Source organism: Cornus florida, unplaced genomic scaffold (genome assembly GCF_030987335.1).
Source record: "Cornus florida cultivar Cherokee Brave unplaced genomic scaffold, ASM3098733v1 CherokeeBrave_3.0.0_Hap2_Chr10, whole genome shotgun sequence".
Taxonomy (NCBI): domain Eukaryota; kingdom Viridiplantae; phylum Streptophyta; class Magnoliopsida; order Cornales; family Cornaceae; genus Cornus; species Cornus florida.
In genome coordinates this window covers 86,251,611-86,263,488 of record NW_026775580.1, presented here as the reverse complement: position 1 = coordinate 86,263,488, position 11,878 = coordinate 86,251,611, and the positions used below count along the sequence as shown (strand labels likewise).

Sequence of the window (11,878 nt, the reverse complement as noted above, 5' to 3'; positions counted from 1 at the left end):
TTATTGAAAAGGACGATGTGTTTTTAGTCAAGGAGCAAGGAGCAAACATGCAAACTTTCCAACTTCATTACCAAAAAAAAACCTCTTTTTAAAAAAAATAAAATTTCATTACCAAAAAATTTCACCAAGAGTAAAAAATTGGAGGGTCAAAAAAGAAAAGAAAAGAAAGTAAGGGCACCCCAAAAATATATATATATATATATATATAAGATGAAAAGAAGAAACTAATGTTTGGGGCAACCCAAACCAAAATAAATACGGAGTAAATAATTACGCAACTGATATTTTAAGGATTTGGCTTCAACATCGACCAACTTATGACAGTGATGTAGTTTAAAAGCAGTGCTAAAACTGAAATAGTACTCCTATTAACAGTGAAAAATCTACGCTCACCACCAAAAAGGGTTTTTCTCTTCTTTAGCCACGCAAACTCTCTCTTCCCTACTTTGTTTGCTCTTCGGAAAGAGAGAGAGCTCCAAAAACTCTTCTTTCTGCTCCACCTCCTATCTTTGGCCCCCTCCCCATTACTCTCTCTCTCCGAATACTTTCTCTCTCCCTATACGCCGAATCCATCAGATTCAGCGTGTTGGAATCGCTATTTTTCTTCTGCATCTTCTTTTGATTTTACTGCGGCGATTGACTCTCGAGACCGAAGAGATTGCGGTATGCAGGCTGATCAGACGGTGTTGAGCTTGAGACCTGGTGGTGGCAATCGAGGAAGCAGACCACTTGCCTCTCGCTTCGACTCTTCTTCCCCATCCTCTGATCTTCCGGTTCTTCGTCCTCATGGCGGTGCTCCTCTTTCTCTCTCTATCAAGGTCTGTGCTTTCTCTCTCAACCCATGGATCTAGGGTTTTCAATACTTCTTGCAAAGTTTTCGGATTTTTTTTTAAAGCTTTTAATCGGTTCTTGATTTTAAGTGTGTGTGTGTGTTTTTTTTTTTTTTTTTTTCTGAATTTAGTTTCATCTAATTCTCGTATATCCTTTTATGGTTACACCAGGCGTTGTGTGTACATATAAGTAAATATATGTATGTATGTAATTTTTATTTTTATTTTTTTATTTTTATTTATTATTTTTTTTGCTTAGCTAATTTTGTTGATATGCTTTAGATTTTAGTATAACTGTTGGATTTTTAGTTATGTTCTAAATTTTAAGTTAAAATTATTTTGCTGAGAGGTTTTGTTTCGCTCTTTGAATATAATTGAGCACAAGCATGGTCAAATAATCTATGGATTGATATTACATGTTTTTGTCCTATCAATGGATCTTATCTTATGTTGATGGGCTTTATCTAGGTTAAATGTCAAGTTGAGGTGTTCTTTCTTCTATAGTTTTAGAATTTTCCCCCCTATCATATATGAGTTGGAGGATGGATAAAGAACGCAACTTCTTTGTGGAACAACTATTTTTGTCCTAATAAATCACAGTATTAAGTGTCCAATATTTTTCTCTAAAATAGTTAGGAGCAGATTGAGAGTTTCTGAAATTAATGTCCTAATTCCTGGCTGGGCACTTAAGATGTGGACACAAAGTAATTTGTAGGGTTTTAGGTGGGCATGAGTGAGTTTCAATTGCTCATAAAAAAATCTACCACACACGGAAACTCCATCAGATTTTCTTATGAAAGAATGGGATTTCATGCATGTGATAGGACGTAAGGAAATTGAGTTCCAACTTCCTCAGGGAACTCTTCAGATACTGGGACATGGGGATCAAGTCACCAATCTGTATAACCAATAGTTGTGCTTTTCCTTTATTGGTAGCATGTGATTGGGTGCATGACCTCTTGGACTTCGGATGTAAATTTGATCGGGGAGAGTGTGATAATTTCACTTTTCCATTGTCAGATTTCCTGGGGTTTTCAAACTCAGCAAGGGTCAATTGGCATTCTTGTCGTGTTTATTATCCTTAAAATTTCTGACAGGCAAGAAGATTAGTCTGCATAAATATTCGCAATATCTTATTTCTCCTGTTTCAGTTAAAGTCTTCGGTTGGACGCTTGTTAATTGGTTAGGGATACCAGTCCACCAAGTTTTTGAGGCTTATCTGTTGACTCTGGCATGGCATCTGAAGTAGTACGAAGTCGTGTTTTTGCTTACATGTAGGAGTTGTGGAACAATTATATGTAACCTCTTGCATGCTGTGCAACTTCACGTTGCGGTACCATACCGCTTATAATTTATAGCAATTTTATTCGCTATTAATTTTCCTAATTGAAAATCTATGTCAGTAATGAATCGTTTATATGATAGACCAATGAGTTGTCAGAGTTCTCTGAATCTTTCTTGTTTTGTTGTTGCAGACTGGAGATTCCCGATTTGAGGGCCGTGAACGTGTTCGGTACGCCCGAGATTTGCTGTTACAACTTCGGGAGGTAACTTTTTCAGTATATGTACTAGTTTGGTGATATTGTTGCCTTGGTGGATACATCATAATTAGCTCTTAAATGCTTTTGTCGCTATAGTTTTTTGTTTTTTTTTGGTTTTTGTTTTTTTAATAGTTTTTACTAGGTCACCGCATGCAAATTTATATTCTATACTTCGAGAGTGGACCATGTTTTTGTTTGTCAATTAATCTATTTCCCTTGTATTACTACAATCTGTCATGTCCCTGCGATTTCTTATATATTACTCTTGTTGGGGAATGCATATCATTCCTCTTCTTCTTCCTTTTTTTTATTTTTTCTCCTCCTCTATCTCCTCTCTTCCTTTTTCTGGATATTCTTTTTTCTTGTCATTCTTAATAACACATGTTCAGCCTTCTCTTGATCCCTTTTTCTCAGTTTTTGAGGGCAAGAATAAGCAGGTTTGTTTAGTTTTATATTTTTCATATCGAGTAATTACTTCCTTTCATGAAATTTTATTTCTCATAGATTTATTACACGAATTGTGTATATGTCATTACTTTAGTGGATAATATCATTTATATCTTTTTTATTACTATGATTGTTCTTATGGGTCATATGTGGCAAATAACTTATCCTTTATCTGCATTGTTATTCACACCTTACCTAGTGTCTGATAATGCTGCTTATTATTTTTTAGGCTGTTAACATCCCTGAAGATATTCTGAAAATCAAACAAGAAGTTGAAGTTGAATTTTTTGGTGAGGATCAAAATTGGGGACGTGGAGAAAGCAATGTGAGTTCTTGCTGTACTCTTATACTGCTCAAGTTTTTTATTTTATCTACATGATAAATTTGGTGCAAGCTTGGTATTTGATTTATTTACATCTCTTGTGCTAGCGTTAATTCTTTCTTAGTGGTTAATCGAAGTTTGTGAACAGCTGTAGTGGCTGAAAGTATTTTTTGATGCATCATTTTAATAATTAGCTTTCCATTTTCAGCGAGTTGCTCATATCCATTACTCAATAGAGCAGTTCTTTAATTAATGGTGACTAACACCTGTATTAGTTTACTGGCTCACTTTGGGTGACAATATTCCTTTATGTAGCTGCAAAATCAATCTCCAAATCGTTATTCTGAGCCAAACAATCGTGACTGGCGTGGTCGATCTGCACAATTTCCTAGCTCTGGAGGGGAGAGGTCCTGGTTTGAGTCTAAGCAGCAGGACGCAAATCAATATATTCGCCAAGACCAACTCAATTCGCAGTTTGCAAGGGCACATATCTCTCCTAATCAAGGGGTACACTTTATAATTCTCAAGTTAATTTAGGGGAGTTCTATTCCCCCCCCCCCCCCTCCCCCCAAAAAAAAAAAACAATATTTTCTCCTTAAGAAGTATTAATTTTCCTGCTTCCTGAAATTGCAATTAGCATTGAGGTTGTATTAGTGAGTGGATTTCATTGATTTTCAAGGCCCAAAAATTGATGAAGTTTGGTTTCATGTTCTCATTTGATGTTTTGTTTACTCAATAATTGCTAACATACCTTATTATCCTTTTTTAATGGTTGCTGCTTTAATTAAATGACTTGACCAATATGCTCTATAGGAAATGGTTAAATGCTTTATGAGGCTCAGCTGGATCTCATTTGGGCTTATTTAATTGAGGATCTTTTCTCTCTGAATTTTAATCTAAGCATGTTTGGGATCTAAATCTTGCTTCTTCCTAGAAGTCTGATGAATATTACATTTATATTTTCTTGTTAGATTTGCATTTCAGTTTTGTGATAAATCCTAATTTGGACATAAATAAAGTCATTTTATTTTAGGGCACTAAAGCCAGAATGGTATCGTTTTTTTTTTTTTTTTTTTTCTCTCTCCCTTGAGTTGTCTACCTCTTGGGTTTTAGTAAGATACAGAAATCATGTTCGCCAAATGAGCTGAACCATGTTTTTTAAGGTCTGATTAGTTGTACCAAATGATTGTCAAATCGTGTAATACATATTTTTTATTTGTAGATATAAGATATATTCAGAGAAATAGATGCACAACAGCCACTGTCCACAACAAACTGAAATATTAAAAAAATGTTGTTCTTTTTTGACAGTTCACTCTTAGTTGTCCCGTGACAAAATGTTTTCAAAATATATGCATGACCATTCAAAGTGTGTGCAAGTGCGACAGAGGATCCATATAATTTAATTTTTACTTGTACATCAAGGATACTTTGCTTGCTTCCCATTGCTTAATAGAGTACAGAAATGGTTACGTGTTTTGTGGAAAGAGAACGGAAATAACCTTAATATAATTGTTGACATTTAGAAGGGGTTGTAGATGAGGTAAAATGAGAGGAAGGAATGAATTCCACCAGATGTCCAAGGGGAAAGAGTGGGAGAGAGATGAATACCTGTATCCGTTGAATTCTCATGCAGGAGTTGCATGGAGATGTGACTGCAAAAATGCAGCTTTAGTAAGGTGTATATGCAGTGTGTGCTGATTTGTTCCTTGTTTTTTTGAAGCAGTTTTGACTTTTTTTGTTACGCTGTGGTGTTGCTACTATGCAGATATATGCTTCTTTGCTGTTTTGAACTAAAATGAATCATGTTCTGTGTTTGGACCAGGTAAGCCCGTCTCCTGCTTTAATCAAGGCTGAGGTGCCATGGTCAGCTCGAAGAGGAAATCTCTCTGAGAATGAACGCGTCTTGAAGACAGTAAAAGGGTAATTTCTTTTGAGCTGCACCATTCAATATTGGATGTCTGGTAATTCATTTCTTATATGATGGGTAGTTAACAATATTGTCGATCTTCAATATTAAGCCTAGGCATTACTCTAATGCCAAAATAGTTAGAAGATATTCTTGAATTAGGTGATTTTACTTGCTGGAACCATCTTTCTTCCTGTACAATATTAGTCCTACCACCACACAGACACACAAAATAAGAATATATATACATATATATTATATAAAGAACTGATATAGTTGAAATATCTGCTTATGAATGTTTGATGGGGTTCAAACAAAGTCTTGGAAAAGATGATTGATGTTAAAAATGGAAGTGCCACAAGTTTTAAGGAATGATGCTAACAATTCATTTCATAGTATGGAGTTAAAGCATTCTGTGTTTACTTTTGGTTGTGGATATGCACTTTGGGGCAGACAAAAATCGAAAGAAATCTATCAATTTTGGGATGGAGTACCAGATTATATTTAAATTTATATATGCTGTAGGATGTTATTTATCGCTTTGCCCTAGAAATTCGTTTATTTTGTTTGGATATTTGACGGAGAACAATATTTATTTTAGCTCATGAAACTTATAGTAGCGTGCACAGTTGTAAATAATGATGTCAGTTGATAACAGTTTGTGGTTGTATCTTAAAGCATAGAACAACCCCAACCTGTGGCACACATTCTACCGTGTTGTAGATAATGTGTAGTTGTGCGTTGAAACATGCTAACTGTTATTGCGCTGTGTAGGATACTGAACAAGCTGACTCCAGAGAAGTTCGATCTTCTCAAGGGTAAATTGATTGACTCAGGGATCACAACAGCTGACATTTTAAAGGTCTCTCTCTCTTTCTCTCTCTCATGCTTCTTCTTGGATTTTTTCGCAATTTATTGTAACTTTAAAAGCTGATGTAGTTTCTAACTTTCTGCTTGCGGTGCAGGGAGTTATCTCCTTAATATTTGATAAGGCTGTGCTAGAACCCACATTTTGTCCCATGTATGCTCTCTTGTGTTATGATCTCAATGTGAAGCTTCCGCCATTCCCATCTGATGAACCGGGTGGAAAAGAAATCACGTTTAAGCGAATCCTCCTGGATAATTGCCAGGAGGCTTTTGAGGGTGCTGACAACCTGAAGGCAGAACTAAGGGAGATGACTGCCCCTGAGCAAGTGTTGGAACGTAGAGATAAAGAAAGAATGGTCAAGCTTCGCACTCTTGGAAACATCCGTCTAATTGGAGAGCTTTTGAAGCAGAAGATGGTGCCCGAAAAGATTGTTCATCACATTGTTCAGGTTCTTGATTGATTTCCCTCTCTGGTCCGTTTCTCTTAAATTGGTTGAATCTCTCTCGGCTTGGATTACAGATATAGTGAAGTGTTGTGGATTTTGTCATGGAATTTGTCTTACCATGATGTGTTCTGCAAACAGGTGCTTTTGGGGCATGACAGTAAGACTTGTCCTGAGGAGGAAAATGTTGAGGCAATTTGTCAGTTCTTCAATACTATTGGCAAGCAGCTTGATGAGAACCAAAAGTCACGGCGTATGAATGATATGTATTTCAACCGATTGAAGGAATTGTCAACGAACCCCCAGCTAGCTCCACGATTAAGGTTCATGATTCGTGATGTTCTCGATCGACGTGTTAATAAGTGGGTTCCCAGGCGTGAAGAGGTAATTTTTTATGCCTCGTTGATTGCCATTATTAGATTGCGTGTTTGATTAAAATTTATGATGTCTTGTTCCTCCCATGACTTTACAGGTGAAAGCCAAAACCATTACTGAAATCCATTCAGAGGCGGAAAAGAATCTGGGATTGCGTCCAGGTGCTACTGCAAGCATTAGAAATAGTCGTGGCAGTGTTTCTGGGGCTCAAGGGAATATCAGTCCTGGTGGCTTCCCCATCAACCGGCCTGGCTCTGGGGGCATGATGCCTGGAATGCCGGGAACCAGGAGGATGCCTGGGATGCCTGGAATCAATAATGACAATTGGGAGGTTCCGAGCTCACGGTCAATGCCAAGGGGGGATGGATTAAGTATGCAGCCTACTGGACATGTTCAGCCCCCATTGATTGGCAAGCCACCATCATTGCACTCTAGAATTCTACCTCAGGGTAGTGGTGGTCTGGTAAGTGGCACAACTAGTGCCCTATTGCAAGGGAGTGGTGCCCCTCCTGCACGCCAGCCCAACTTTGGTTTTGGTATGGATCATGCACCTGAAAACCGTACTCCTGCTAGAGCTGTTCCCAATGCAGCTGTGCTCTCAGTTGCTGAGAAACCACAGGCTCCTGCTGCTAGTTTGAGTCTGGATGAACTCAAGAGAAAAACAATCTCTCTACTTGAGGAATATTTTGGTGTCAGAATATTGGATGAAGCATTAGTGTGTATTGAGGAGTTGAAGTCCCCACTTTATCACGCTGAGGTTGTAAAGGAAGCCATTTCCCTTGCATTGGAGAAAAGCCCGCCGTGTGTTGAACCAGTTGCAAAACTTCTGGAGTATTTGTTTGCCAAGAAGGTTTTTACTGATAAGGACCTAGGTACTGGATGTCAGCTGTATGGCTCAATTTTGGATGATATTGGCATAGATATACCAAAAGCACCAAGTAATTTTGGCGAGGTTATTGGGAATCTAGTTTTGATTAGAGGATTGGACTTCAAGGTGGTGAAAGAAGTACTGAAGAAGGTGGAGGATGACAGGTTTCAGAAAGCTATATTCGATGCTGCAATCAGTACTGTTAGTTCCGGGCCATCGGGACAAAGGGTGTTGGAGTTGCAAGCACATGATATTGGGGCCTGCCAGAGCTTATTACTCTAGCAAGCCTACTCTGTCCTTGTATGAGTATTTTCAATGTCTGTAGCCTCATAATAGAACATTTTCTACTCATTTTCTCCTTCCATCGTTATGTCACTTCAATTCACAACTGTTGGAGCCGAGCAACTGTATTACAAATATGTGATAAAGTTGAAGCTGCGAAGAACAGGTAAATTTTAGAGAGCCGTATACTTACTGAAGTCATAGGAAGGTGTTTATTTCAGGGAAAAACATAAAAATGACGCCATGAATTTTGTCTTGAGTGTGGCTAATCATGTGCCAAAGTTACTCTAGATGAACTATCCTTTTATGGGATTCAGTTGTTTGTATTTTGATTAGTTATTTTTTTATTTTTTATTTTTGTGACTTGAGTAATTTAAAATTTTTCAAAATGGACGAGTATAAATGCATCTCCCTGTATTGCCTTGGTTAGAGAGGGTGAACTTGTGTGTGTGTGTATGCGTGCGCTTTTTTTTTTTTTTTTTTTTTATTCCTTTTCGTTTATTGCATGTTGATGATTTTCAGTTTGTGTTGCATGATGTTCTAATGGTGCCCTAGTTTGGAAAATGGCCTAGATTCTCTTGGTGGAAGTTTTTAATGCTTGAAAATCTTTTCCAGATTCAGTTGATTAAAATAAATAAATCTTTGGTAGATTTCTCACTTGTTGACTGAGTGAAGCAAATGCGGTAACTATATGTGTTGCTAGGTGCTTTTGATCATTCGTAGCTGTTGGTTATAATACCATGAAGACGGCTTGCAGTACTACTGGTTGATTAATTGAATTGTTGAAAAGGTAAATAGTGAAGTCCTGCACAATAAGAATTTGCAATTAAGAATAAAAACACTATTTATCAAATATTTTTCTTCATATATAATAAACTAGAATCTTCTCATGAAATAGTTTTTCCATCCCTACAAGTGATGGAAATAGTTTTTCCATCTCCTACTTTATTACTATCAATTTTGAATACCTATGTAAAGCCAAAGCGTCCTTTTTACGTTTTGGTTGCTTTTACCTCAAATTTTTATATGTCCGTGTACTTCTTATATTACTCTCCAATATTATCATCACATGTCGAGGGAGAAGGGAAAAATAAAATAAAATAAAATAAAAAAGAACAAGAAACAAGTCTGAATTTGATGTTTGCATAGATCAAGAAGAAAGGTGGAACCATCTCACCTCAAATCACCTTATTGGAATTTAGAGTGATAATTGATAAATTACCCGAACATCACATACAACTGCAAATAAATTTGTATCTAAAAACAACTTTATTCAGAACACCCTTTAACTTGATTACATTGTTCAGATACATTACTTAGAAACTGACTCCACAACTTGACTTAAAACCCAACAGACCCCTCGCCCTATAAACAAAACCTACCCAACAAACAGCCAAAACAGAGACCCTTACTACTTTACTTCTAAAACCCTTCTTCATTCTTCAACTCATTTAATCAACCTCTTCAATCTTTGGCCCAGCACCACTGCCAGACCCACCAAAACCACCACCGGGCATCTCAGCGCCACCCATCGGCACCTCGCCGCCACCGCCCTGATACATCTTAGCAATAATTGGATTGCACAACCCCTCCAACTCCTTCTGCTTGTCCTCCAACTCATCAACCTCAGCCAGCTGATTCTTCTCCAGCCACTCTATGGCCTCCTCCACCGCCTTCTCGATCTTCTGCTTCTCACTCGCATCCAATTTGGAAGCGAACTTCTCATCTTTCACAGTATTCCTCATGTTATATGCATAATTCTCTAGCGAGTTCTTTGCGTCCACCTTCTTCTTCACCTCCTCATCCTCTGCTTTGTACCTCTCAGCATCATTCACCATCTTCTCAATTTCTTCTTTGCTCAACCTTCCCTTATCATTGGTGATAGTAATTTTGTTCTTCACACCAGCAGTCTTGTCCTCTGCTGATACATTCAATATGCCATTGGCATCGATGTCAAAGCACACATTGATTTGTGGAACACCTCTCGGCGCAGGAGGAATTCCTGCGAGCTCGAATTTCCCGAGAAGATTGTTATCTTTGGTTCGAGCTCTTTCTCCTTCATAGACCTGAATGAGCACACCAGGCTGATTATCAGAGTAGGTAGAAAAGATCTGCTCTTTCTTGGTTGGAATTGTTGTGTTCCTCGGAATCAATGTAGTCATGACACCACCAGCTGTTTCGAGCCCGAGACTGAGAGGCGTGACATCGAGCAGCAACAGGTCCTGCACCTTCTGGTCCCCTTCACCAGTCAGAATCGCCGCCTGAACCGCCGCACCGTAAGCAACAGCCTCGTCGGGGTTAATACTCTTGCAGAGCTCCTTCCCGTTGAAGAAGTCCTGCAATAGTTGCTGAACTTTGGGAATTCTAGTCGACCCACCAACAAGAACCACTTCATGAACCTGACTCTTGTCAATCTTGGAATCACGAAGACACTTCTCCACAGGCTCCATACATTTCCTGAACAAATCCATATTCAATTCCTCAAACCTCGCCCTTGTAATGGTGGCATAGAAATCGATTCCTTCATACAAAGAATCAATTTCTATGGTTGTTTGAGTGGTCGATGACAGAGTCCTCTTCGCCCTCTCGCAAGCCGTCCTCAGCCTCCTCAAAGCCCTGGCATTGCCACTAATGTCCTTCTTGTGCTTCCTCCTGAACTCTGAAACAAAGTGATTCACGAGCCGATTGTCGAAATCTTCACCGCCCAAATGCGTATCACCAGCAGTGGCCTTAACTTCAAAAATCCCTTCTTCAATAGTCAAAAGGGACACATCAAATGTGCCACCTCCAAGGTCGAAAATGAGCACGTTTTGCTCACCCTTTCGCGCCGCCTTCTTGTCCAACCCGTACGCGATCGCCGCCGCGGTGGGTTCGTTGATGATCCTCATCACATTCAGCCCCGCAATCGCTCCGGCGTCCTTCGTCGCCTGCCTCTGCGAATCATTGAAATACGCCGGCACAGTGACCACCGCATTCTTCACCGTATGACCCAAAAACGCTTCAGCAATTTCCTTCATTTTGATCAACACCATGGACGAGATCTCTTCGGCCGAGAACTTTTTCTCTTCGCCTTTGTAGTTCACCACAATCATTGGCTTGTCTCCGGGACCCGGTATGACCTTGAATGGCCAGAGCTTCATGTCGCTCTGGACAGTGGGATCGGAGAAGCGACGACCGATGAGTCGCTTGGCGTCGAACACTGTGTTTGAAGGGTTCATAGCTACTTGGTTCTTGGCTGCGTCGCCGATGAGCCGCTCTGTGTCAGTGAAGGCAACGTAGGACGGAGTGGTCCGGTTGCCCTGGTCGTTGGCGATAATCTCCACACGGTCGTTTTGCCATACGCCGACGCAGCTGTAAGTTGTGCCCAAATCAATTCCGATGGCCTTGCCTTCCGTTTTAGCAGCCATTGATGAAGCTTGAAATCACAGACAAAAACCAACTGGGTTCTCAAAATCTAATTGAAGTATAGAGAAAGAATGGATTCAAAGAGAGCTTTTGATTGAGTGCTTATGCTTTGAATGCTTATGATATGCAAATCTGAGATGGGTTTGAATTGGATTGTGGTGGTATAAATAGGTTATTTGGGGATGAATTGAGAAGGTTCGAGAGTGGCATAGGAATATGTAGAAGAGGCGTGTTATGTAAGAGCATGCTAGAGAGTTCTGGAGATCTTTGCTGGGGATTTTAGTTAGTTACGAAAGAACCCCTCCATTGTGTGAAGTGGAATTTGAGGGTATTTTAGGGATACGGGTTATGTTTTTGTAGTGTCACAGGCCACCGTGTCTTGTTATTATTAGTCGGTGTCGACGAATAAAGATCGGAGGGTAGAGAGGGTGCCGAGTTGTCAAGTCTAGTGACGAATGTTGATTACACGTGGTGACGCTTTATGGTCAAAGACATTTCTACATTGTTCATTCAGTTTATAGATCCAATCAATCAATTTAAAAAGTGGAGCCTATAAAAATTGAATAAATATTTAAAAAAAAATCTGAAC

General features: G+C 39.1%; 2 protein-coding genes across 2 annotated transcripts; one reads left to right on the top strand and one right to left on the bottom strand.

Moving 5' to 3' along the window:
* Nucleotides 1-376: 376 nt before the first annotated feature.
* On the top strand, nt 377-8,313 carry LOC132279693 (eukaryotic translation initiation factor-like). Its single transcript, XM_059781721.1, has 9 exons — nt 377-818; nt 2,306-2,377; nt 3,048-3,143; nt 3,456-3,647; nt 4,966-5,063; nt 5,824-5,911; nt 6,015-6,365; nt 6,501-6,743; nt 6,832-8,313. Exons 1-9 carry the CDS (start codon nt 666-668, stop codon nt 7,882-7,884), a joined length of 2,346 nt encoding a protein of 781 aa, XP_059637704.1. The 5' UTR covers nt 377-665; the 3' UTR covers nt 7,885-8,313.
* Nucleotides 8,314-9,032: 719 nt separating this feature from the next.
* On the bottom strand, nt 9,033-11,561 carry LOC132279690 (heat shock 70 kDa protein). Its single transcript, XM_059781716.1, has one exon. The coding sequence runs from the start codon at nt 11,289-11,291 to the stop codon at nt 9,336-9,338; it is 1,956 nt and encodes a 651-aa protein (XP_059637699.1). The 5' UTR covers nt 11,292-11,561; the 3' UTR covers nt 9,033-9,335.
* Between the last annotated feature and the right edge of the window lie 317 nt (nt 11,562-11,878).